The sequence below is a fragment of the Xenopus tropicalis genome, chromosome 10, assembly GCF_000004195.4.
Source record: "Xenopus tropicalis strain Nigerian chromosome 10, UCB_Xtro_10.0, whole genome shotgun sequence".
Classification (NCBI taxonomy): domain Eukaryota; kingdom Metazoa; phylum Chordata; class Amphibia; order Anura; family Pipidae; genus Xenopus; species Xenopus tropicalis.
The window spans coordinates 35,384,545-35,407,698 of NC_030686.2; the positions used below are offsets into that span (position 1 = coordinate 35,384,545).

At 43.7% G+C, this 23,154-nt stretch overlaps 1 protein-coding gene across 7 annotated transcripts in view; it reads left to right on the forward strand.

Moving 5' to 3' along the window:
- Positions 1 to 16,252, forward strand: part of nfatc2 (nuclear factor of activated T cells 2) — a 93,262-nt gene extending 77,010 nt beyond the window's left edge. For 6 of the 7 annotated variants that reach the window (XM_031894306.1, XM_031894305.1, XM_031894307.1 and 3 more), the window contains one exon: positions 13,683 to 16,252. In XM_031894306.1, the coding sequence (XP_031750166.1) occupies positions 13,683 to 13,738 (56 nt within the window). In that variant the 3' untranslated portion in view covers positions 13,739 to 16,252. Of the gene's footprint in view, positions 1 to 5,695; positions 5,784 to 13,682 lie in introns of all 7 variants that reach the window. The other variant, XM_004918556.4, reaches the window with a different exon arrangement.
- Positions 16,253 to 23,154: the final 6,902 nt, after the last annotated feature.

Sequence of the window (23,154 nt, forward strand, 5' to 3'; positions counted from 1 at the left end):
ATTAAACTGGATTAACCCTATAATGTCCTGCTGATTAAGAGCCTTTGAATAGTCCGAATACAAATAGAATTCCGCTGAACAGAAGGAGCTGACATATGACTCACTGACAGCCAGTGACACAAAGGAAGGAAAAGACAAGCTTGTATATCATCCACTTTCACTTGACACAAGGCACCTGCGGCCCCTCCGTGGGACAGCGCTGAAGGTGTATCCTTCCTATCGAGTCCTGAGCCTCACACTTTAGCCCTAGTTATTTATCCTTCATCGGTTGCCTTTGTGCACAGGGGTGGACGGCTTGCCCAGAGGAACCCCTCCGTGGGGCTGATAAGGCCTCAGTTACCTGTTTTGGCTGCCGCAGCCTGAAAACAGGATATGCAGAGAGTGTGGCCAAGCAGAACATCAGATTCCACTGCACTCCCGAGGCCCCCACAGCTCCGCAGCTGTCACACGATGTGCTAAATAATACACAGGCACATGGGGAAACCTTTCCAAGTAAAATGTGCTTTTCCCAGGCTGGTAAAGTGAGAAACAGGGGTAAGCCCAGAAGGTATCCAAAAGCACAGCTGGGTGGAACAAATACAGCGAAATTCTGCACTTGTTCTCTGACCAGTCCATGTGTTCTGCAAACTCAACTGTGCCCACTTATCAGTCCCTCTCTGACTGGGCTATGTAAGTGAATTACACGAGAGGCATCTTAGGCCCCACCCACTTACCCCGCAATCTGGTATGTGTCACATGGTATAACGTAAACAGTGAAGGCACAAACTCCAAGATACAAGGAGCACTTCATATATATTATATTGCCACACCTTCCAGTTCACCTATAAATGAGCATTTACGCCTCCAAACAAACCCTAATAAGTTTTCTGCATAAAGGACAAATGTACAGATTTGGCACTGTATTTCTCCTGGGGTATTACACATGGAATTGGCGCTGTTTTCTTTTTTTTTAATTTCTATTCATTCCCTCTGATATTAATTTTCTATTCTGGCTTCCGTATGCTGCCAGTTGCTAGCCCTAGGAGCCAGACTGTAGCCCTGCGCAGTACTCCAACCTCTGTAATAACCTTTAGTTAGTTACCCTCTATACCCCTACATGTAAGATAGGTTATTCCTGCCATCGCCATAGCCGCCTTGGGTCCATTCCATGCAGCTTGCCAGTTAGATATACTGGGCTCATACAGTCATACAGCGTGTCTGCTTCATTTAGGGGTAATTCTATGCCAGGCCTACAGTCTTGCTGGTAGGTTACAGGTGCAAGTGTAGCTTTAAATACGTTCTGAACTATCACAAACGTTTCCAGCAAAACATCTGGAATAAATTAGCCGTTGCAGCAGCAGCAGCAGCACAACCTCTAACACATGGCTATGGAACCGATGGAGGCGGAAGATAAACAGGGGTTCTAGTTTCATTCACCAGAATACAGCTTTCTCTTTGCTTCATATAATGATATTAGAATCAAGGCTATTTCATGACTAATCGGAGCAGCAAAGAAGCCATGAACTCGGTCGGATAACTCAATATCAGGCAGTCGTAGTCAGAAAAAATAGTCAAAAAGGCACATAACTACCAAAAGATGCTATTAAGCAGCTCTGCAGTTATTCTTCAGTTCTTCAATATTTTCTTCTGTTCTGCTTGCTCCAACCTATCCGTTTGGACAAGGGGTCAGCGACCCCAGCAACCAAATCTGTTGCGTGGATCTTTAATACTCTTTAATGCCCTGTCTTTCATTGCTAAGGTCAAACCAGCAAGACCAACTGCAGGTTGATGTCTAAAGCTGAGCATACACTTTATGTCTCACCAAACAAGGCAGGATTTTCAAGCCCAACATCAGTCAGAAGGGCCCCCCAATACAGGGCCCATTTATCTATGGACTCGGGCTCAGCTCAACAGGTCTTTCCAGAGATTATACATCATTCCCATCAGTCCCTGCCCCAGTGGAGCTTACCATCTAAGGTCTCTATCACATTCCCATCAGTCCCTGCCCCAGTGGAGCTTACCATCTAAGGTCCCTATCACATTCCCATCAGTCCCTGCCCCAGTGGAGCTTACCATCTAAGGTCCCTATCACATTCCCATCAGTCCCTGCCCCAGTGGAGCTTACAATCTAAGGTCCCTATCACATTCCCATCAGTCCCTGCCCCAGTGGAGCTTACAATCTAAGGTCCCTATCACATTCCCATCAGTCCCTGCCCCAGTGGAACTTACAATCTAAGGTCCCTATCACATTCCCATCAGTCCCTGCCCCAGTGGAGCTTACAATCTAAGGTCCCTATCACATTCCCATCAGTCCCTGCCCCAGTGGAGCTTACAGTCTAAGGTCCCTATTACATTCCCATCAGTCCCTGCCCCAGTGGAGCTTACCATCTAAGGTCCCTATCACATTCCCATCAGTCCCTGCCCCAGTGGAGCTTACAATCTAAGGTCCCTATCACATTCCCATCAGTCCCTGCCCCAGTGGAACTTACAGTCTACGGCCCCTATCACTGTCACACACACTAGGGGCAGTTTTATCAGGAGCCAATTAACCTGCCTGTATGTTTTGATGCAGCCCCTCACTATTTATTCATGAAGTTAAAAATTTGGGTTTGAAGCTCATTGGAGCAATGCAGGGGAAGTACATTAGGCATTTATTGTAAATCACACTCTCCCACTTGCAGGTCGATACAGTTTATTATTACAGGCGATTAGTGTGGGCACAAAGCTTTCAGGTTATCAGATCCCTTGATAGGAAATGATGCAGAGAGAAAAGAAAGAAGAAAAAAAAAAAGCTTTTAAACCCAGGTAGAGAACAGGAAATCACAGTTCTATGCAAGGGTGAATGTGCAAACCATCAAAGCATTTACAGTATCAGAATGTATCACAGCGAGGTACAATATTAGTCTCCTGTCTAAATACAGGATGGCTGCATTTCCACTTACTCAGCAAGTCTACATGCACCTGGGGGTAGGGATGAATGCATTACAGGAAAGGGTTAAATATCTTTTGTTTTAGACTTGTACAGAGTTTGTGACCATATTATTATCCTTTTGATCAGCCCATAAAGGCCCAATCTCAGCCATAAAGCAGGGCAGGACTGCTGCTTACAATGGGTATCAGATAGGATCTGTACCACTGTGACAGAATGCTCTGTTATACAGATAGCTAGAATCTCAGCCATAAAGCAGGGCAGGACTGCTGCTTACAATGGGTATCAGATAGGATCTGTGCCACTGTGACAGAATGCTCTGTTATACAGATAGCTAGAATCTCAGCCATAAAGCAGGGCAGGACTGCTGCTTACAATGGGGATCAGATAGGATCTGTGCCACTGTGACAGAATGCTCTGTTATACAGATAGCTAGAATCTCAGCCATAAAGCAGGGCAGGACTGCTGCTTACAATGGGGATCAGATAGGATCTGTGCCACTGTGACAGAATGCTCTGTTATACAGATAGCTAGAATCTCAGCCATAAAGCAGGGCAGGACTGCTGCTTACAGTGGGTATCAGATAGGATCTGTGCCACTGTGACAGAATACTCTGTTATACAGATAGCTAGAATCTCAGCCATAAAGCAGGGCAGGACTGCTGCTTACAATGGGGATCAGATAGGATCTGTGCCACTGTGACAGAATGATCTGTTATACAGATAGCTAGAATCCCAGCCATAAAGCAGGGCAGGACTGCTGCTTACAATGGGTATCAGATAGGATCTGTGCCACTGTGACAGAATGCTCTGTTATACAGATAGCTAGAATCTCAGCCATAAAGCAGGGCAGGACTGCTGCTTACAATGGGTATCAGATAGGATCTGTGCCACTGTGACAGAATACTCTGTTATACAGATAGCTAGAATCTCAGCCATAAAGCAGGTAGGTGTTGCTTCTTATGGCACATGCTGTGAAACACACACATTCAATGTATATAAACATAATATGCCTTGAAGTCATCTACAAAAACTGGCTTTATGAGTATAGCACGTGGCGTTAACTCTTGTTGTCCCTGCTGGTTTGATTGGTTTTGCAGCAGAGGTGCCCTTACCATTACCTAAACCTGTCTTTAGACTCCACGGAGAGTTCTAAAGTACCAAACTTTAGGTAACAGTGACAAATGAATAAAATAGTAAAAAGGAGGAGAACACACTGATTGTGAAACCCAAAGATCAGGCCCTGTAAGTGTGTGAGAGACACCAGTAGATGGATTTTCTTTATAAGAGCCTTTGCACCTCAGCCAGAAAAATTTGCTTTAGAAAAAGTCAGTTATGCAGAATAATGAGCCCACAGTGCACATTCTGATATCCTGATACCTGCACTGTTATTCCAGGCCTAATTGCTTCCTGGACCCAGGCTGCTCGGATATTCTGGCACCAAATCGTACTTTGTGGTTTGAACCAAGACCTCATATAGGTATTTCGTGCATATGAGAAGTTAGAGGCTTAAAGGGGAACTATCACTGCCAATTTTCCTCTTTTAAATAATTGTATTCCATTTTCAGCATTTCTAATTAAAAGGGGGCACTTTTCTGGCTGTTTTCATAAAATAACCACTTTTAAAAGCGCCATAAGAGTTGCATCTTTATCCTAGTTAGAATCTCAGCCATAAAGCAGGGCAGGACTGCTGCTTACAATGGGTATCAGATAGGATCTGTGCCACTGTGACAGAATGCTCTGTTATACAGATAGCTAGAATCTCAGCCATAAAGCAGGGCAGGACTGCTGCTTACAATGGGGGGATCAGATAGAATCTGTGCCACTGTGACAGAATGCTCTGTTATACAGATAGCTAGAATCTCAGCCATAAAGCAGGGCAGGACTGCTGCTTACAATGGGGATCAGATAGGATCTGTGCCACTGTGACAGAATGCTCTGTTATACAGATAGCTAGAATCTCAGCCATAAAGCAGGGCAGGACTGCTGCTTACAATGGGGGTCAGATAGGATCTGTGCCACTGTGACAGAATGCTCTGTTATACAGATAGCTAGAATCTCAGCCATAAAGCAGGGCAGGACTGCTACTTACAATGGGTATCCAATAACAATATTATTATTATATGCAGCCATGCTGTCAGTATGCAGTTTGCCCACCCATTTTACACTAAGCTCAGCCCCCTTCTAGTTCAGTGGGAGTTATAGTATATGGAACTCGCTGTATCTTGGCCAGATCTTCCACTGTTGGGAGATGGAGATGATTATTATACTATTAGAAGGGAAGCCCCGCTTCCAAGATCCAGAGATGGAATATTTTTATTCCAAACATTTTGCATGGAACTTATTACTAATTGTCATTCTGTGCCTTTGAATTTGACACTATTGTGATGTATGTTTGTTACAGTTCTAACCAATCATAACGCTGGATTCTTGACCTATAATTGCCCCGGTGCCATTAGATAGTGACACTTTTGCCTTTAGCGATGTTTTCTTTCTGTTCTACAAAGTGTCAGGGAGATGATATCAGGGCTGGAACTAGGGGTGGGCAGAAGTGGTACCAGCCTAGGGCGCAATGGTGGGGGGCACCACTGGATCACTAACCTCCAGCGGCCCTGGCTTTTGCCAGCCTTGAGCTCCTCCCAAAATGAAACCACTCCCTATAAAACCCACAGCTACTGGCAAACATGTAAGGTTCAAGGTAACCAATATATTCTATATATATATATCAGCAGTGGCCGCACACTTATTTCGCCCCGACTCAACACTCGTTTTTGCACGTCTTTTTCAGAGCTGATAGATACAAACCTTAGCTGGATACAAAACATAATATGAGGCAGAGGGACAGTGATCTAAGATGCAAGAAATGACAGTACAAGGTAAATGCATTTTAATCCCTTTTCTCCACCCGTTTGCACTTGACTTTCCTGCTTACAAAAATAGATCTTCTCTTTCTGTTCTGTTCAGTTGATAATATTGTACTAAATCTCCTTCTGCCACCAGATGGCTCTATAGAGCGCTTTGGTTTGCTACACTCAGTAGGCCAGCTCTCTTATTTTTTTTAGGGAAGATTGTAATGAGTTATTCATGTAATACATTGCTCTTCCCTTATGTTCTTGGATTTTCCCCTCCCTTCATGTTTTGTACAGATAGGATAGATATTAAATAAAGAAACAGGTAGCTGTAGTATTCAATGCATATTGATTTGTTTGTCTTTTCTTTCTGCTTGTGAGCTGAAACCGACCCACTGTCTTATGAATGAGCATTAGCAGTGAGTATATCCTAAACTCTTGCATTTGTCTCCTGTGCAAGTCTCACTGTATAATCTCAGCAGAGGAGGTTCTACAATAGGGTTTTTTTAAGGTCCCGTAGTAGCACTGGTTATTGCTAGTTTGTTCCCACGGTCAGTCAAAATCCCAGCTATTCTCAGTAATTCAGAGAAACACTTATTAACTATTCCTCATGACATCTCACCAGCCATTCTGCAATTCTGAGTGGTGTATGAGGAGTAATGAGCAAAGGTTTAAAGCTACAGTATAAAGTAAGTTACTATTACATAATATTCCATACTGTGCCTTAGAGGCTGATGGCTATTGGTGCTTACTGAAGCCCTGGGTACCCCTGGAACTATAGCAGGGTGACTGTTACCCCAATGTTTCTATATATCTGTAACCTTGTTATGAGCTAAGGGGGCCCAGCCTGAAGGCCAGTTAGGGGGAGATTTGGGGTGAGTGCTTATTTGTGCCCTGGGTACCCCCAGGCCCGGATTTGTGGAGAGGCCACAAAGGCCCGGGCCTAGGGCGGCATGCCGCCCCGCCGCAACTAAATTTTTAAATTTTGCCCCCGTACGGAGCAATGGGGACCTCTCTCCACTGCTCCATATGTTAGTTCTGGTTGCGCATGCGCACTCGCTGCCGCGCGGGGGGGGTGTTGAGCGCATGCGCGCTCGGGGAAGAGGAGAGGGGCGGCCTAGGGGTGCACGGAGTACAAATTCGACGCTAGGTACCCCTAGAACTATAGCAGGGTGACTGTTACCCCAATGTTTCTATATATCTGTAACCTTGTTATGAGCTAAGGGGGCCCAGCCTGAAGGCCAGTTAGGGTGAGATTTGGGGTGAGTGCTTATTTGTGCCCTGGGTACCCCTGGAACTATAGCAGGGTGACTGTTACCCCAATGTTTCTATATATCTGTAACCTTGTTATGAGCTAAGGGGCCCAGCCTGAAGGCCAGTTAAGGGGAGATTTGGGGTGAGTGCTTATTTGTGCCCTGGGTACCCCTGGAACTGTAGCAGGGTGACTGTTACCCCAGTGTTTCTATATATCTGTAACCTTGTTATGAGCTAAGGGGGCCCAGCCTGAAGGCCAGTTAGGGGGAGATTTGGGTTGACTGCTTATTTGTGCCCTGGGTACCCCTGGAACTATAGCAGGGTGACTGTTACCCCAACGTTTCTGTATAACTGTAAGGGGCCCTGACGAAATGTTGAATGAAAAAGGCAGCTGGAACCTTTTAGTCTAAAAGTCTGTGCTGCACTGGGAAGGGTCATTTAGGGACATTTACAAGGCAGCCGCGAGCTCTATAAAGACAGCAATAAATTCTGTTAGCAGAATTTAAGCTCTAAATGTCATAGGATATTAGAATGTGAATATCTGTACAGCCTTCCCAAAAATCATATCATTCATTTGAAACCAGAATGATGTCAAATTAAGTCAGTGCAAACCACTTGGTTATTATATGGTATAAAGAAAGGTACAAAATTAAATCATTTTTACCTAAAAGCATTTCTAAGTTGTAGTATTTCCCACAAAATTATATTTTTACATGTCTTTACATGAGAGCTGCCACAGTACAATATGGGTATAGGACATATACTGCTATAACGCAGCACCCCATTTATCATAAATACGACATGTTTCCATTACAGTCTATGGAGGATGCCTTTGCGAAGGGATAAACAATAGGGCGGCTCAATCGCACGCTATTCAGCTTTAACTCTGGCACTGATATAATTAATGTGAATGGGGGCAGATACTAACAAAGGAACTGTGTGATATATTCTGTTCAGCCAGACTTGTAAGAAGAAGTCAGATTCAGCCTTAATAACAGCACTACTTTATGCATTATATATTGGACCACTAAAAAACCCCAAAAACCGGTACAGATATAGGACCCGTTATCCAGAATGATCGGGGCCAAAGTTATTCTGGATAAGGAGTCTTTCTGTAATTTGTATCTCCATACCTTAAGTCTACTAAAAAATCGATAAAACATTAATTAAACCCAATAGGAGTGTTTTGCATCCAATAAGGATTAATTATATCTTAGTTGGGATCAAGTACAGGTACTGTTTTATTATTACAGAGAAAAGGGAATCATTTAACCATTAAATAAACCCAATAGGGCTGTTCTGCCCCCAATAAGGGGTAATTATATCTTAGTTGGGATCAAGTACAGGTACTGTTTTATCATTACAGAGAAAAGGGAATCATTTTAAAAAATTAGAATCATTTGCTTATAATGGAGTCTATGGGAGATGGCCTTCCCGGAGCTTTCTGGATAACGGATTCCATACCTGTAAAATGAGAGAAAATGTAAAATGAGGGTCTGTAATATTGAGGTTTCACTCTAGAGAGTGACAGACGGACGCTGGTTTCAGTTATTTTCTATTAATAAATAACAAACTATTGGAACCTTGTAATTTATGCAATGATATTATGAAAGGGAATAGGGCTATTTATACAAGGAGCAGGCATGTATATAGATTGCTTTGCTCTTGAGAAACACAGATGCAGCACGACGACTTTGTGAGAGGAAGTGGCCCTTGCAGCACTCACACTCACCAACACTCCTACCTGGGTCTATTTTTACACTGCCAATGTTTCCATCTAAACACTTCTCATTTCCTGGGTACAGCAATTAGAGTCATAACACTGAGTTATCTTGATGTGAAAGAATCCAGTGTATCCCAATGGAAGCATGCATTAGGGGAATGGCACACAGGGCTCGTAGAGAGTTTGCTATTACCCTTCAAGTAAAGTGCAAGTATTCTTATAATCCTGTTGGCTCAGTTCATTTGCCAGATATCTGGGTCTGTTTGAAGCATTATTATTATAATCCTTCATTTATATATCGCAGACCTATTCAGCTGTGCTGCCCCGGTGATCTTACAATCTAAGGTCCCTATCACATTCCCATCAGTCCCTGCCCCAGTGGAGCTTACAATCTAAGGTCCCTATCCCATTCCCATCAGTCCCTGTCCCAGTGGAGCTTACAATCTAAGGTCCCTATCACATTCCCATCAGTCCCTGCCCCAGTGGAGCTTACAATCTAAGGTCCCTATCACATTCCCATCAGCCCCTGCCCCAGTGGAGCTTACAATCTAAGGTCCCTATCACATTCCCATCAGTCCCTGCCCCAGTGGAGCTTACAATCTAAGGTCCCTATCTTATTCCCATCAGTCCCTGCCCCAGTGGAGCTTACAATCTAAGGTCCCTATCTTATTCCCATCAATCCCTGCCCCAGTGGAGCTTACAATCTAAGGTCCCTATCACATTCTTATCAGACTCTGCCCCAGTGGAGCTTACAATCTAAGGTCCCTATCCCATTCCCATCAGCCCCTGCCCCAGTGGAGCTTACAATCTAAGGTCCCTATCCCATTCCCATCAGCCCCTGCCCCAGTGGAGCTTACAATCTAAGGTCCCTATCTTATTCCCATCAGTCCCTGCCCCAGTGGAGCTTACAATCTAAGGTCCCTATCACATTCTTATCAGACTCTGCCCCAGTGGAGCTTACAATCTAAGGTCCCTATCCCATTCCCATCAGCCCCTGCCCCAGTGGAGCTTACAATCTAAGGTCCCTATCACATTCCCATCAGCCCCTGCCCCAGTGGAGCTTACAATCTAAGGTCCCTATCCCATTCCCATCAGTCCCTGCCCCAGTGGAGCTTACAATCTAAGGTCCCTATCTTATTCCCATCAGTCCCTGCCCCAGTGGAGCTTACAATCTAAGGTCCCTATCACATTCCCATCAGTCCCTGCCCCAGTGGAGCTTACAATCTAAGGTCCCTATCACATTCTTATCAGACTCTGCCCCAGTGGAGCTTACAATCTAAGGTCCCTATCACATTCTTATCAGACTCTGCCCCAGTGGAGCTTACAATCTAAGGTCCCTATCACATTCTTATCAGACTCTGCCCCAGTGGAGCTTACAATCTAAGGCCCCTATCACATTCCCATCAGTCCCTGCCTCAGTGGAGCTTACAATCTAAGGTCCCTATCACATTCCCATCAGTCCCTGCCCCAGTGGAGCTTACAATCTAAGGTCCCTATCACATTCCCATCAGCCCCTGCCCCAGTGGAGCTTACAATCTAAGGTCCCTATCACATTCCCATCAGTCCCTGCCCCAGTGGAGCTTACAATCTAAGGTCCCTATCTTATTCCCATCAGTCCCTGCCCCAGTGGAGCTTACAATCTAAGGTCCCTATCTTATTCCCATCAGTCCCTGCCCCAGTGGAGCTTACAATCTAAGGTCCCTATCACATTCTTATCAGACTCTGCCCCAGTGGAGCTTACAATCTAAGGTCCCTATCCCATTCCCATCAGCCCCTGCCCCAGTGGAGCTTACAATCTAAGGTCCCTATCCCATTCCCATCAGCCCCTGCCCCAGTGGAGCTTACCATCTAAGGTCCCTATCACATTCCCATCAGTCCGTGCCCCAGTGGAGCTTACAATCTAAGGTCCCTATCCCATTCCCATCAGCCCCTGCCCCAGTGGAGCTTACAATCTAAGGTCCCTATCACATTCCCATCAGCCCCTGCCCCAGTGGAGCTTACAATCTAAGGTCCCTATCACATTCCCATCAGTCCCTGCCCCAGTGGAGCTTACAATCTAAGGTCCCTATCCCATTCCCATCAGTCCCTGCCCCAGTGGAGCTTACAATCTAAGGTCCCTATCCCATTCCCATCAGTCCCTGCCCCAGTGGAGCTTACAATCTAAGGTCCCTATCACATTCCCATCAGTCCCTGCCCCAGTGTAGCTTACAATCTAAGGTCCCTATCACATTCCCATCAGTCCCTGCCCCAGTGGAGCTTACAATCTAAGGTCCCTATCACATTCCCATCAGTCCCTGCCCCAGTGGAGCTTACAATCTAAGGTCCCTATCACATTCCCATCAGTCCCTGCCCCAGTGGAGCTTACAATCTAAGGTCCCTATCACATTCTTATCAGACTCTGCCCCAGTGGAGCTTACAATCTAAGGTCCCTATCCCATTCCCATCAGCCCCTGCCCCAGTGGAGCTTACAATCTAAGGTCCCTATCCCATTCCCATCAGCCCCTGCCCCAGTGGAGCTTACAATCTAAGGTCCCTATCACATTCCCATCAGCCCCTGCCCCAGTGGAGCTTACAATCTAAGGTCCCTATCCCATTCCCATCAGTCCCTGCCCCAGTGGAGCTTACAATCTAAGGTCCCTATCTTATTCCCATCAGTCCCTGCCCCAGTGGAGCTTACAATCTAAGGTCCCTATCACATTCCCATCAGTCCCTGCCCCAGTGGAGCTTACAATCTAAGGTCCCTATCACATTCCCATCAGTCCCTGCCCCAGTGGAGCTTACAATCTAAGGTCCCTATCACATTCCCATCAGTCCCTGCCCCAGTGGAGCTTACAATCTAAGGTCCCTATCTTATTCCCATCAGTCCCTGCCCCAGTGGAGCTTACAATCTAAGGTCCCTATCACATTCCCATCAGTCTCTGCCCCAGTGGAGCTTACAATCTAAGGTCCCTATCACATTCCCATCAGTCCCTGCCCCAGTGGAGCTTACAATCTAAGGTCCCTATCACATTCCCATCAGTCCCTGCCCCAGTGGAGCTTACAATCTAAGGTCCCTATCTTATTCCCATCAGTCCCTGCCCCAGTGGAGCTTACAATCTAAGGTCCCTATCACATTCCCATCAGTCCCTGTCCCAGTGGAGCTTACAATCTAAGGTCCCTATCTTATTCCCATCAGTCCCTGCCCCAGTGGAGCTTACAATCTAAGGTCCCTATCACATTCTTATCAGACTCTGCCCCAGTGGAGCTTAAGGTGGCCATAAACCTAGCAATAACGATCTTTCGTGCACAAAAGATTGTTCCTACCCTCCACTGACATTCAGGGCTGAATCATTAGATATGGAGGTAGAAATAATAGAAATTCTACCTCCACACTCCACACATTCAGGTATTTAGATAGTGCCTCTCAGAAACCCTGTATTTATGTTTTCTTCTATACCTGTGTCTGACTTACCAATGAGGGCTGTGGCACACGGGGAGATTAGTCGCCGGGCGACAAATCTCCCTTGTCGCGGGCGACTAATCTCCCCGAAATGCCATCCCACCGGCTAGAATGAAAATCGCCGGCGGGATGCCATACGCGGCGCTGCGAGAGGCAACTTCGGCGATTGCGGCAAATCACCGCACCGTCTATGCCATCCCACCACCGATTTACATTTTAGCCGGTGGGATGGCATTTCAGGAAGGTTAGTCGCCCGCGACAAGGGAGGTTTGTCACGGGCAACTAATCTCCCTGTCTGTCACGGTCCTAAAAAGTAGAAGAGATAAGAAAGGTCAGTGGAGGCAAAACAAACAGAAGCAGTGAATTTAAATTGCATCTTATACAGAACATAACATTGGCATGGCTTAAAGATGAACTACACCCAAAAATACTTTTTTGTGTTCTTTTTGAAAATGAAAGACAATGTCATTCTAAGAATGTTCCCAATATACATTCATTAAAAACATTCAATGGGTTTATTTCTAGACATAATTGCAGCTGAATGCCGGATCTGACTGCCTGTTTATATTCTCCTGACATAAGGTAACAGAAGGCAGCTGCTACATTGTTTTAGGCTGAAGACACACAGAGCTACTAGTAGCAGCTACTTGTTGTGGCTACTAAAATAGACAATGATGATCATTTACTGATAATTGTCTCTATGTGTGTTTTAGCAGAGGCAATTCTCAGTATTGTCTATGGCAGGGGATTTTCTGGCATTTAGTAGCCATAGAAAAGTAGCTGCTACTAAGTAGCTCTTTGTGTCTTCACCCTTAAAGGAACAGTAACACCAAAAAATTAAAGAGCTTTAAAGTAATAAAAATATAATGCACTGTTGCCCTGCACTGGTAAAACGGGTGTGTTTGCTACAGTAACACTACTATAATTTATATAATAAGCTGCTGTGTAGCCACGGGGGCAGCCATTCAAGCTGGAAAAAAGGAGAAAAGGCACAGGTTACATAGCAGATAACAGATAAGTTCTGTAGAATACAATAGTGTTGTATCTGTTATCTGCTATGTGCCTGTGCCTTTTCTCCTTTGAATGGCTGCCTCCATGGCTACATAGCAGCTTATTTATATAAATTATAGTAGACTTTCTGAAGTAAACACACAACTTTTGCCAGTGCAGGGCAGCAGCACATTATATTTTAGTTACTTTTATACACTTTCATTTTTTGGCGTTACTGTTCCTTTAAGAATGAAACCTTTAAAGGAACAGTAACACCAAAAAATTAAATTTAATATAATGTACTGTTGCCCTGCACTGGTAACACTGGTCTTTAGAAAGACTACTATAATAAGCTGCTGTGTAGCCACGGGGCAGACATTCAAGCTGGGAAAAAAAAGAAAATAACAGTAGTGTTTGGGTGGAGTTCTCCTTTAATCTAATTTAAATTAGAGTTTTCTTTTCAGCCAAGAATAAGAGGTGTTGGACTGTAACTCATATTTCTCTATTCTTTTGTCCGCAGTTAATGAAATAATCAGGAAGGAGTTTTCAGGCTTCCCTGGCAGGAATCAAACCTAGAAGGACTCCAGCACCTTTCACTGAACGCTTCCTCGGTGACCTTTCTGGTTCCATCGCTTGCCCCTGACTGCCTTCTGTTTCCTCTCTGGCCGTTACCACGATAAGAAACAATATACTGGCGCGCAACTCGCTTTTGGCGATATATAGCGGCTCGGCCCGTTGCTTCTGTACACATCAAAGGGGACTGTCTTCCTCTATTCGCTCGTAGGACTAATTGTTCTCTTATAATAAACCCATAATGAGGGCAAAAATAAATGGTGAGGACTGTACAGAAAAGGGGGTTCATTATGGAACCGTCAACCATCGTCCTTTGAAAACTACAAGGGGGGGGGCTGAACAATCTGAGGTTATAAACAATTGCAAATGTCAAATGATAGGAAGTAACACAGGATGCAGGCCGCAGCGGTTCGATATTCCGTAATGTTTAAATGATTCCGTTCCCAAATTTCACTTATATTCTGCATCTTTCAAGTTCCTTTTTCTGCCATTTTGTGCCACCCTAAAGAAAAGGGGGTGCTTTTTTTAGCTTTATAACCTAGGGCCCCCGCTCTAGAACTAATCTGACTTGTGAGTGTATAGGAGACATGCTGCCTCTGGGTTGTAACCAAAGAAACAGTAAGCCATATTAGTACAGATATTAAACAATTATTAACATGCATGTGCGGTGTCAGCAGTCGGTGCCAGATACGGCAAATCGGCCATGATGTGGTCAGACATAGCAGCCATTAACCCCGCTGCGATACTCTGCCTTATCAAGGGGCAGCTGCTTGGTAGGAAGCATCAGATGTTGTCCAACAAGAGCCTAACAAGTACCATCTTGAAAAAAAAAATGATAATGGGGGTTTTATTCTCTTCTGACTCAACAGAGTAAAGAGAGAGAGGCGTGGCCTATGTCACAAGCAGGAAATAGAACCAAAGTGGAGGCCTGAATACTGTTCAGTGCTGCAACCAGATTATCTGGCTGGAATTTCTTAAGAGAGGTCCAAAGATTTATTATTGTTTTCAAAGGATAAACTATGCAGATCGGTATATTTTATGTTTTGGAAGTAAATATTAAAAAAAAAAGTAGTCTCCATAATGCACCTTTAGTTGTAGCGCTCTCTGCTGCTACTGTTGTCCTGTTGCATTTACGAGCACTTACCATAAAGCAGCCGGGAGTGGCCCTGGTTTTCCCATTGTAACTAGAGTTCTCAGGGGGAATCTCCGAGAGCAGATGTAAATAGAAAGTGCGGAAATATGTTATTTATTATGTCTAATCAAATGTTTAGAATGATATAAATGTAACTAATTTGCTTGTTTTATAGAGTATATATATATATATATATATATAACTGGCTTTTGTATATTTGTGTGACATACGATGCTGTCTGTGAGAGGTGAACTGTTTTTCTTTTCAGGTGTAGTTTATTGTGGGTTAATCTGATAGAGGTACCAAGGGCTGTTTCTTTTACAGACTGTATCCTATCAGTCCATTTCCAAAAGAGGCTTTAAAGGAGAACTAAGACTTAATTTTGACTCCCCAAAGTCATGATTTATTTTCTAAAAAGTCATAATTGCTCTGTTTTTATTATATGCTTTTACGTCCCAACCCCTGTTTGAGTTACAGACCCCTTGCCCCTCCCCTTGTAAGTTGCCATGACAGTATTCTAGTCCAACCCAGTGCTTGAGTCACAGACTCCCTCGGGACTACATACTTATGTCAGCTTACTGGGCAAGGGTCTTCTAAGTCAAACTCAAGCACTAGGACAGTAAGACTCACTAATATACAGTTCTGCTAAAATAAATTAAGCTTTAGTTCTTCTTTAAATGCACCAGGGTGTAGATTAACCCAGTTTGTCTAGAGAGTCCCTTAAGGAATCATTCCCAAAATATACATTATCATCCGTTTATCTGTATCCCTACTGTAGATTCTGGGTCCATTTCCATTGAGTAGGTCTTATTTTCTATAAGAAACCAAAGTTACTCTTCAATAATGTACAGAGAGAAGGGGGTGTCAGCCTTGATATAAGCACTAACATAAAGCATTTCCATTATATCTGTAAATGATCTCTGGTATAAACAATAAATATATAGTATTGCCATGCCTTGCTATAGCTGAAGCCAGGCCTTGGCCTAAGGGGATATTATATGCATATACTCACCAACCATAAGCCTATAACATACTGTACAGTCAGTATTGCACATTAAGCCTTAATCCATCCCATACGCTGCTTCATTTCAATATATTCCTTGTACACAGACAGAGGGTATATAGCATTTGCTCATAATATAGTGAGAAGGCAAGGTTGTCTGACCCCGGGTATCAACATGTGCCACTTTTTACTCTCATCATTCCAGAACAAGTTCTATAAATCAGTTTCACACAGTAATCAATATTATGCAAAGGAGCTCAGCCACTGACAATCAGTATGAGGGTACAGCTTACTGTGTGCCCAGAACATTCCTTCTCTGTATATTTGTATTTATACATATGGGAGGGAGGTGCCATATTGTTTCCCTTAGACAGTACAGTATGAGGGTACAGCTTATTGTGTGCCCAGAACATTCCTTCTCTGTATATTTGTATTTATACATATGGGAGGGAGGTGCCATATTGTTTCCCTTAGACAGTACAGTATGAGGGTACAGCTTACTGTGTGCCCAGAACATTCCTTCTCTGTATATTTGTATTTATACATATGGGAGGGAGGTGCCATATTGTTTCTCTTAGACAGTACAGTATGAGGGTACAGCTTATTGTGTGCCCAGAACATTCCTTCTCTGTATATTTGTATTTATACATATGGGAGGGAGGTGCCATATTGTTTCCCTTAGACAGTACAGTATGGGGGTACAGCTTATTGTGTGCCCAGAACATTCCTTTTCTGTATATTTGTATTTATACATATGGGAGGGAGGTGCCATAGTGTTTCCCTTAGACAGTACAGTATGAGGGTACAGCTTATTGTGTGCCCAGAACATTCCTTTTCTGTATATTTGTATTTATACATATGGGAGGGAGGTGCCATAGTGTTTCCCTTAGACAGTACAGTATGAGGGTACAGCTACTTTCACTCCCCAAAGTAACCTCCTTTCCAGGCTGAGAGCCCATCAGTACTGTTAGGGCAGTTACTCAGTAGGAGATAGTATGCTCTCCCTTACCCTGGAAAAAAGCCATATTTGCACAAGGAAATGCTGTCTTTCCTCGGTAACTTAAACGCTTGCCACTGTGCCTTCCTGTTATTGTACCAAAGAATCCAAATTCATATTGTCTGGGGGCTGAGCAAATATAATGTATTTTCCATAAGCTCAACCTCTGCCATTGCAGTGCCCAGAGAAAGCTAGAGCTGTGTCTCACTGCTGTCTGTATTTACTGGCACCATATTGCAATATATAGGGAATAATGTACCCCTTATACAGGTCAGGGAACTCATGTATTATAAGGGATAATGTACCCCCTACTGTAAATGATAAGGATATTAGAAGTCCCTGAGGGGTTCTGTGCCCATATAAAGGCACAAGGCTGCAGGCTGAGTTATACAGGGAACTTGGAGTATCACCCATGTATTATAAGGGATAATGTACCCCCTACTGTAAATGATAAGGATATTAGAAGTCACTGAGGGGTTCTGTGCCCATATAAAGGCACAAGGCTGCAGGCTGAGTTATACAGGGAACTCTGAGTATCACCCATGTATTATAAGGGATAATATACCCCACTATTATAAGTTATATAGGGTATAATGCACATTGTTGGTTTTTATTGTGTTCTTAGTACAGTACAGTAGAAGGGGAATACCTTATTGTATGGCCAGAAAATGAATCTCTGTATGTTTATACATATGGGAAAAGTGGCACAAAAGGTTGATACCCAACAGGCGCCTTGCCTTCTGGCTAATTAAAGATAGGCTCTATAGCAGAACTTCAACTCTCACACTCCTTCAGTAGAAAGCACCGCAGATGTAGTTTATTTGGAATTAATTTAACTGCATCTGAAGGGCTTTCAACTGTCTCTGAGCAAGAAGGATTCAGGGAGTTGTAGTTCTGCAAAATGTGGAACCTATAAGGTTGAATTTTGTTATGATAGATTGTAAGCTCCTTGCAGCAGGGTCATTTGTTTGAACCAAAAATTGTTGCTCATGATGTTGCCTTCAGACACGGACCAAAGACATTTTCCATGACAGAGAAGGAGCAGTTTGGGAAATAAATTGCACTGCCTGATGTATGTCCAGGTGCAACATGAAAGCCATTCCCCGCACAAGCCACAAAGCTCCGCAGCGTGGCCACTTTATTGTATAGAACCGCCGCTGCCTTGCCGTACAGCTCTACAAGTTCTCAGACTGTAACTCCGCATGTTTTCTTTTTATACATAAATAAATTTTATATTCTGTATCTCTACAAGGATGTGCAGCTTTTATTATCTTTATTATCTTGTTTCTCTATGTAATGACGATTTGCCACCCTCAGTATGGAGCACACAGCACCCAGGCACTGAGTAGCCAACATTTGGCTCATACTGTGGCTATATGAAAGGCCTTCATTAATATTCCTATGTTTGGCATTGGTGTTCGCTCCAAAAGGTGCCAACCTGCAGAGTTAAGGTGGCCAAACAGGGGCGATTCTTGCTGCCTATATTGGTCCCTTGGACTGATTCAGCAGCTTATTGGACCGTGTATGGGCACTAAAGACGGGGCCTTCCCAATCGACATATGGCCTGAAATCGGACAGATATCGTTCAGGCAGGTTTAAAAATCAGTCGGATCAGGGACCCCATTGGCTCGTTGATGCTGTCCCCAAACCGATGGACGTCTTTTAATTCGATCGTTTAGCCCCAGGGCCAAATGACCAAATTAGCCCGATATCACCCACCAGTAGGTGGGTATCGCCAATCGAGCGGATCTTAGCGTGTATGGCCACCTTAAGACCGTATTTACTTAACACTTACATGGCCATGAGATGGAGCGCATAAAGCTGTGCCACAAATGCAGCTTCAGACACCCATGGGTGCTGGTTAGGTTTGCTCAGAGCTATAGTGCAGAGGCTGCTGGGATTTAGCCCAATGATTGCTAATGCTACTTTGATATTCTATCAGTTTGTTGCAGGCAGCAACATTAATAGGGGATTCCACCCAAAAACTGGAAAGCCAGACCTGAAGGAGAACAGATGCCTGCTACTTTGTTGCAAAAGTCAGAACCAAAGAATAAAAAAAGGAAAGACAAATATAGCTTTCAGTAGCATTTATATTTACACAATGTTAAATCCACTGGAAATGTTAATGATTAAGAGATGGTAATTTAAGGGGAGAGGAGGCAGTTAGCAATTAGCAGATATGCACCTCTATTACTGTCACAGGACCCCATCCTCACCCTCATAACAGCAAAGCACCTCTTTCCTATGTTGATGGTAAAACCTTCTTTGTTTCAATTACAGCTGATATCCCTGCACCTATTTATCCCCGTATGTATGTTTGTGTTTGTGTATAGTTATATGATACCTGTACAGGGAACTCTAAGTATCACTCATGTATTATAAGGGATAATGTACCCCCTACTGTACATGATAAGGATATTAGAAGTCACTGGGGGGTTCTGTGCCCATATAAAGGCACAAGGCTGCAGGCTGAGTTATACAGGGAACTCTGAGTATCACTCATGTATTATAAGGGATAATGTACCCCCTACTGTAAATGATAAGGATATTAGAAGTCACTGAGGGGTTCTGTGCCCATATAAAGGCACAAGGCTGCAGGCTGAGTTATACAGGGAACTCTGAGTATCACTCATGTATTATAAGGGATAATGTACCCCCTACTGTAAATGATAAGGATATTAGCAGTCACTGAGGGGTTCTGTGCCCATATAAAGGCACAAGGCTGCAGGCTGAGTTATACAGGGAACTCTGAGTATCACTCATGTATTATAAGGGATAATGTACCCCCTACTGTAAATGATAAGGATATTAGCAGTCACTGAGGGGTTCTGTGCCCATATAAAGGCACAAGGCTGCAGGCTGAGTTATACAGGGAACTCTGAGTATCACTCATGTATTATAAGGGATAATGTACCCCCTACTGTAAATGATAAGGATATTAGAAGTCACTGGGGGGTTCTGTGACCATATAAAGGCACAAGGCTGCAGGCTGAGTTATACAGGGAACTCTGAGTATCACTCATGTATTATAAGGGATAATGTACCCCCTACTGTAAATGATAAGGATATTAGAAGTCACTGAGGGGTTCTGTGCCCATATAAAGGCACAAGGCTGCAGGCTGAGTTATACAGGGAACTCTGAGTATCACTCATGTATTATAAGGGATAATGTACCCCCCCGATACGCACCTTTCCCACCAGACTGCTGGCCTACTCGCTGCCCTCCCCATCAGACTACTGGATCCACCACTGCACTCCCCATCATAATTACGTGCCCCCCACCGACTGTCCTGAAAGTTACAAAGAAGTTTAAAGATGGCTGTGTGTTCCACTGTGGAATGCGTATCTATCTTTAAAAGGCGGCAAAGCGTGGCAAGGAATGGGGAATTGCGCTGAGACGTAAGCAGGCCATACACATTTAGCAACGATATAAAACTAACATTCAGACTGAAATTGTAGGATAAAATACTAAAAATAACAAGTCGGAGGAGGTTCTGAAGATAAAATAATTGTCAGACACCAACTGTATAAAAAGTAACCCCCCAGAAATGCATTGTAGGGCCCCGAAGATATCATTAGATACACAATACACACACAGATTTTATTGTTATAAAGCAGATATTTTCTTACCTGGTTGACTAAATGACCACTCACCATGGTATGCCCACACGCAGCCCGAAAATCATACGAAAAGTAGTTTCATACAGTTATATTGGTACGTGTCTGGCCAGCTTACGAAAGAATTGAAGTTGGTGTAAATCTGCTTGTGCAGGAGTGGGAAATGCTTTCAATCTTTATTTTCTGCAGTGATCTTACTGGCATGTCTGGGGTTAATCTATTTGCTGTCCATTCTCTGCACTGATCTTACTCGCATGTCTGGAGTTAATGTGTTTGTTGTACATTTTTTGCTGTGATCTTACTGTCAGGGGTTAATATGATCATTACTTACATGTCAATATACTCGTTGTCCATTTATTACTGCCATTTCTGGGGTTAATATGCTCATTGGCGATTTCTCTTTTACAGTAGGCCCAATGTTTTGTTGAGACAGCCCTGCTTGTGTATGTTCATAATGGGGGGGAGGGGCAGCAGTTGCAGTGCCTGGTGAGCTTATGTGTTTGGTGGGGTGAGATTTTCTGGTGCCTCTTTGCCTCTTTATAGGTCCCTGGTAAGGCCTCACCGTGAGTATGGGGGGCAGTTTTGGGCTCCAGTCCTTAAGAGGGATATTAATGAGCTGGAGAGAGTGCAGAGACTGCAACTAAACTGGTAAAGGGGATGGAAGGGTTAAACTATGAGGTTAGACTGTCAGGGTTGGGGTTGTTTTCTCTGGAAAAGAGGCACTTGCGAGGGGACATGATTACTCTGTACAAGTACATTAGAGGGGATTATAGGCAGATGGGGGATGTTCTTTTTTCCCATAAAAACTATCAACGCACCAGAGGCCCCCCCTTTAGATTAGAGGAAAGGAGCTTCCATTTGAAGCAGCGTAGGTGGTTTTTCACGGTGAGGGCAGTGAGGTTGGGGAATGCCCTTCCTAGTGATGGGGTAATGGCAGATTCTGTTAGTGCCTATAAGAGGGGCCTGGATGAGTTCTTGATCAATCAGAATATCCAAGGCTATTGTGATACTAATATCTACAGTTAGTATTAGTGGTTGTATTTATAGTTTATGTATGTGAGTGTATAGATTGGTAAGTATAGGGTGTGGGTGCTGGGTTTACTTGGAAGGGTTGAACTTGATGGACTCTGGTCTTTTTTCAACCCTATGTAACTATGTAACTATGTGCCAGGTACTTCAGTCTGACACTGGCATAATGTACCCCCTTCTGTAAATGATAAGGATATTAGAAACCACTGAAGGGTTCTGTGACACAATGCCAAAGGCTGAGCCCTTTTTTACAGGTCATAAAACTCCACAGAATTCTTTTATAGATAATGGAGGAAAACAAAGCAAAAGGTAAATTACTATACATTAGGAACGCACCAAATACACTATGTAGCAATTTGGCCAAATCTTTTATGAAGGATTCTGCCAAATAAGTGGCAATCCGAACTATAATTTGTTAATATAAATTAGGGCAAAAAAAATCACATGATAAAGTCAATTCCAAATCTTGGGTTCTTGCATCTCCAATATCCATTCACCACTTAAAGTTTCTATTTTGCAAATACAAAGGGAAAAAAAAGTACAGTTGCCCTTTATGGCACATTACAAGGAGCAGTTTAACGTGTGTGTGTATTTATAGGCAAATGTCAGTGCCATTTCCAGCAGGTCAGCCATGAAGGAACATTGTCTGGCTGCAAGGAGGGACCAAAACTAACCTTTATATGCACTTGTCCAGCCAATCCTTGCTCTGAGGAAAAAGCGCCTTCTAGTGCCCAAGATATCATGACAGACATGAGGGGGAAAGGAGGAGATGATATTTGCTGCCTGCGGTTCGCTGGCTGTTTCTGAACTGCACCTTTGCACCGACATCAGTGAAAGTAGCTAACATATTTGCATGCTGCAGACTGCACTGCACTTATGTAGTCACTCAGGGGTATAAATTTCATGCGTCTGGCTTTAATGTGGGTGAGGCGGCAATACTTAGCAACCAAGTGACATATTTGCATAGATATATCTGTCAGTAAAGTTACACCTGTAGCGAATGGAATGGCCTTGGTTAGAAATGAAGCATTGAAATAATGTGATCCCTGCCTGGGAGCTAGGGCTCCACTGCCATCTAGTGGTATTAGCAGGAACTTTACAATTAATAGCTTATTTCTTTTGCACAAATGTTTGAATGAAAGGTTCTTATATGGGAGGGGGGGGAGCAGAGCTTGCGTTTTAGACTATTCCATTTGTCAAGGGGGGGTGACATTTGAAAGGGGAATTCCAGCCTAAAACTGTTAGTTAGCTGGCTTCTGCTGCATTGTTTCAGCAAGACAGATACCACCTTTAGCAACCGTATTTACAAATGCCTTTAAAACCAGTGAAAATGTATAATGAATGTGTATAGTTAAATTTCTTAGAATTAGCTTTCTTTGTCCAAAAAATTATTGCATGGAATTCCCCTTTAAAAACTCACATGTCAGGCATACATAGTAACGCCAACTCATGTCAAAGAAAACCCCCAAGAGATTATAGGTAAGGATTGCATTTCATACCCTGACTCCGGGGGGGGGGGTTACAGGGAGAGGGGTAGGGAGTCTGTAACTAAAGCATTGGGTGGGACAGAACACTATAATGGCAACTTACAGAATAAAGGTGCAGTAGTATAAAGAGCATATATGGATGTGTTCATGTGC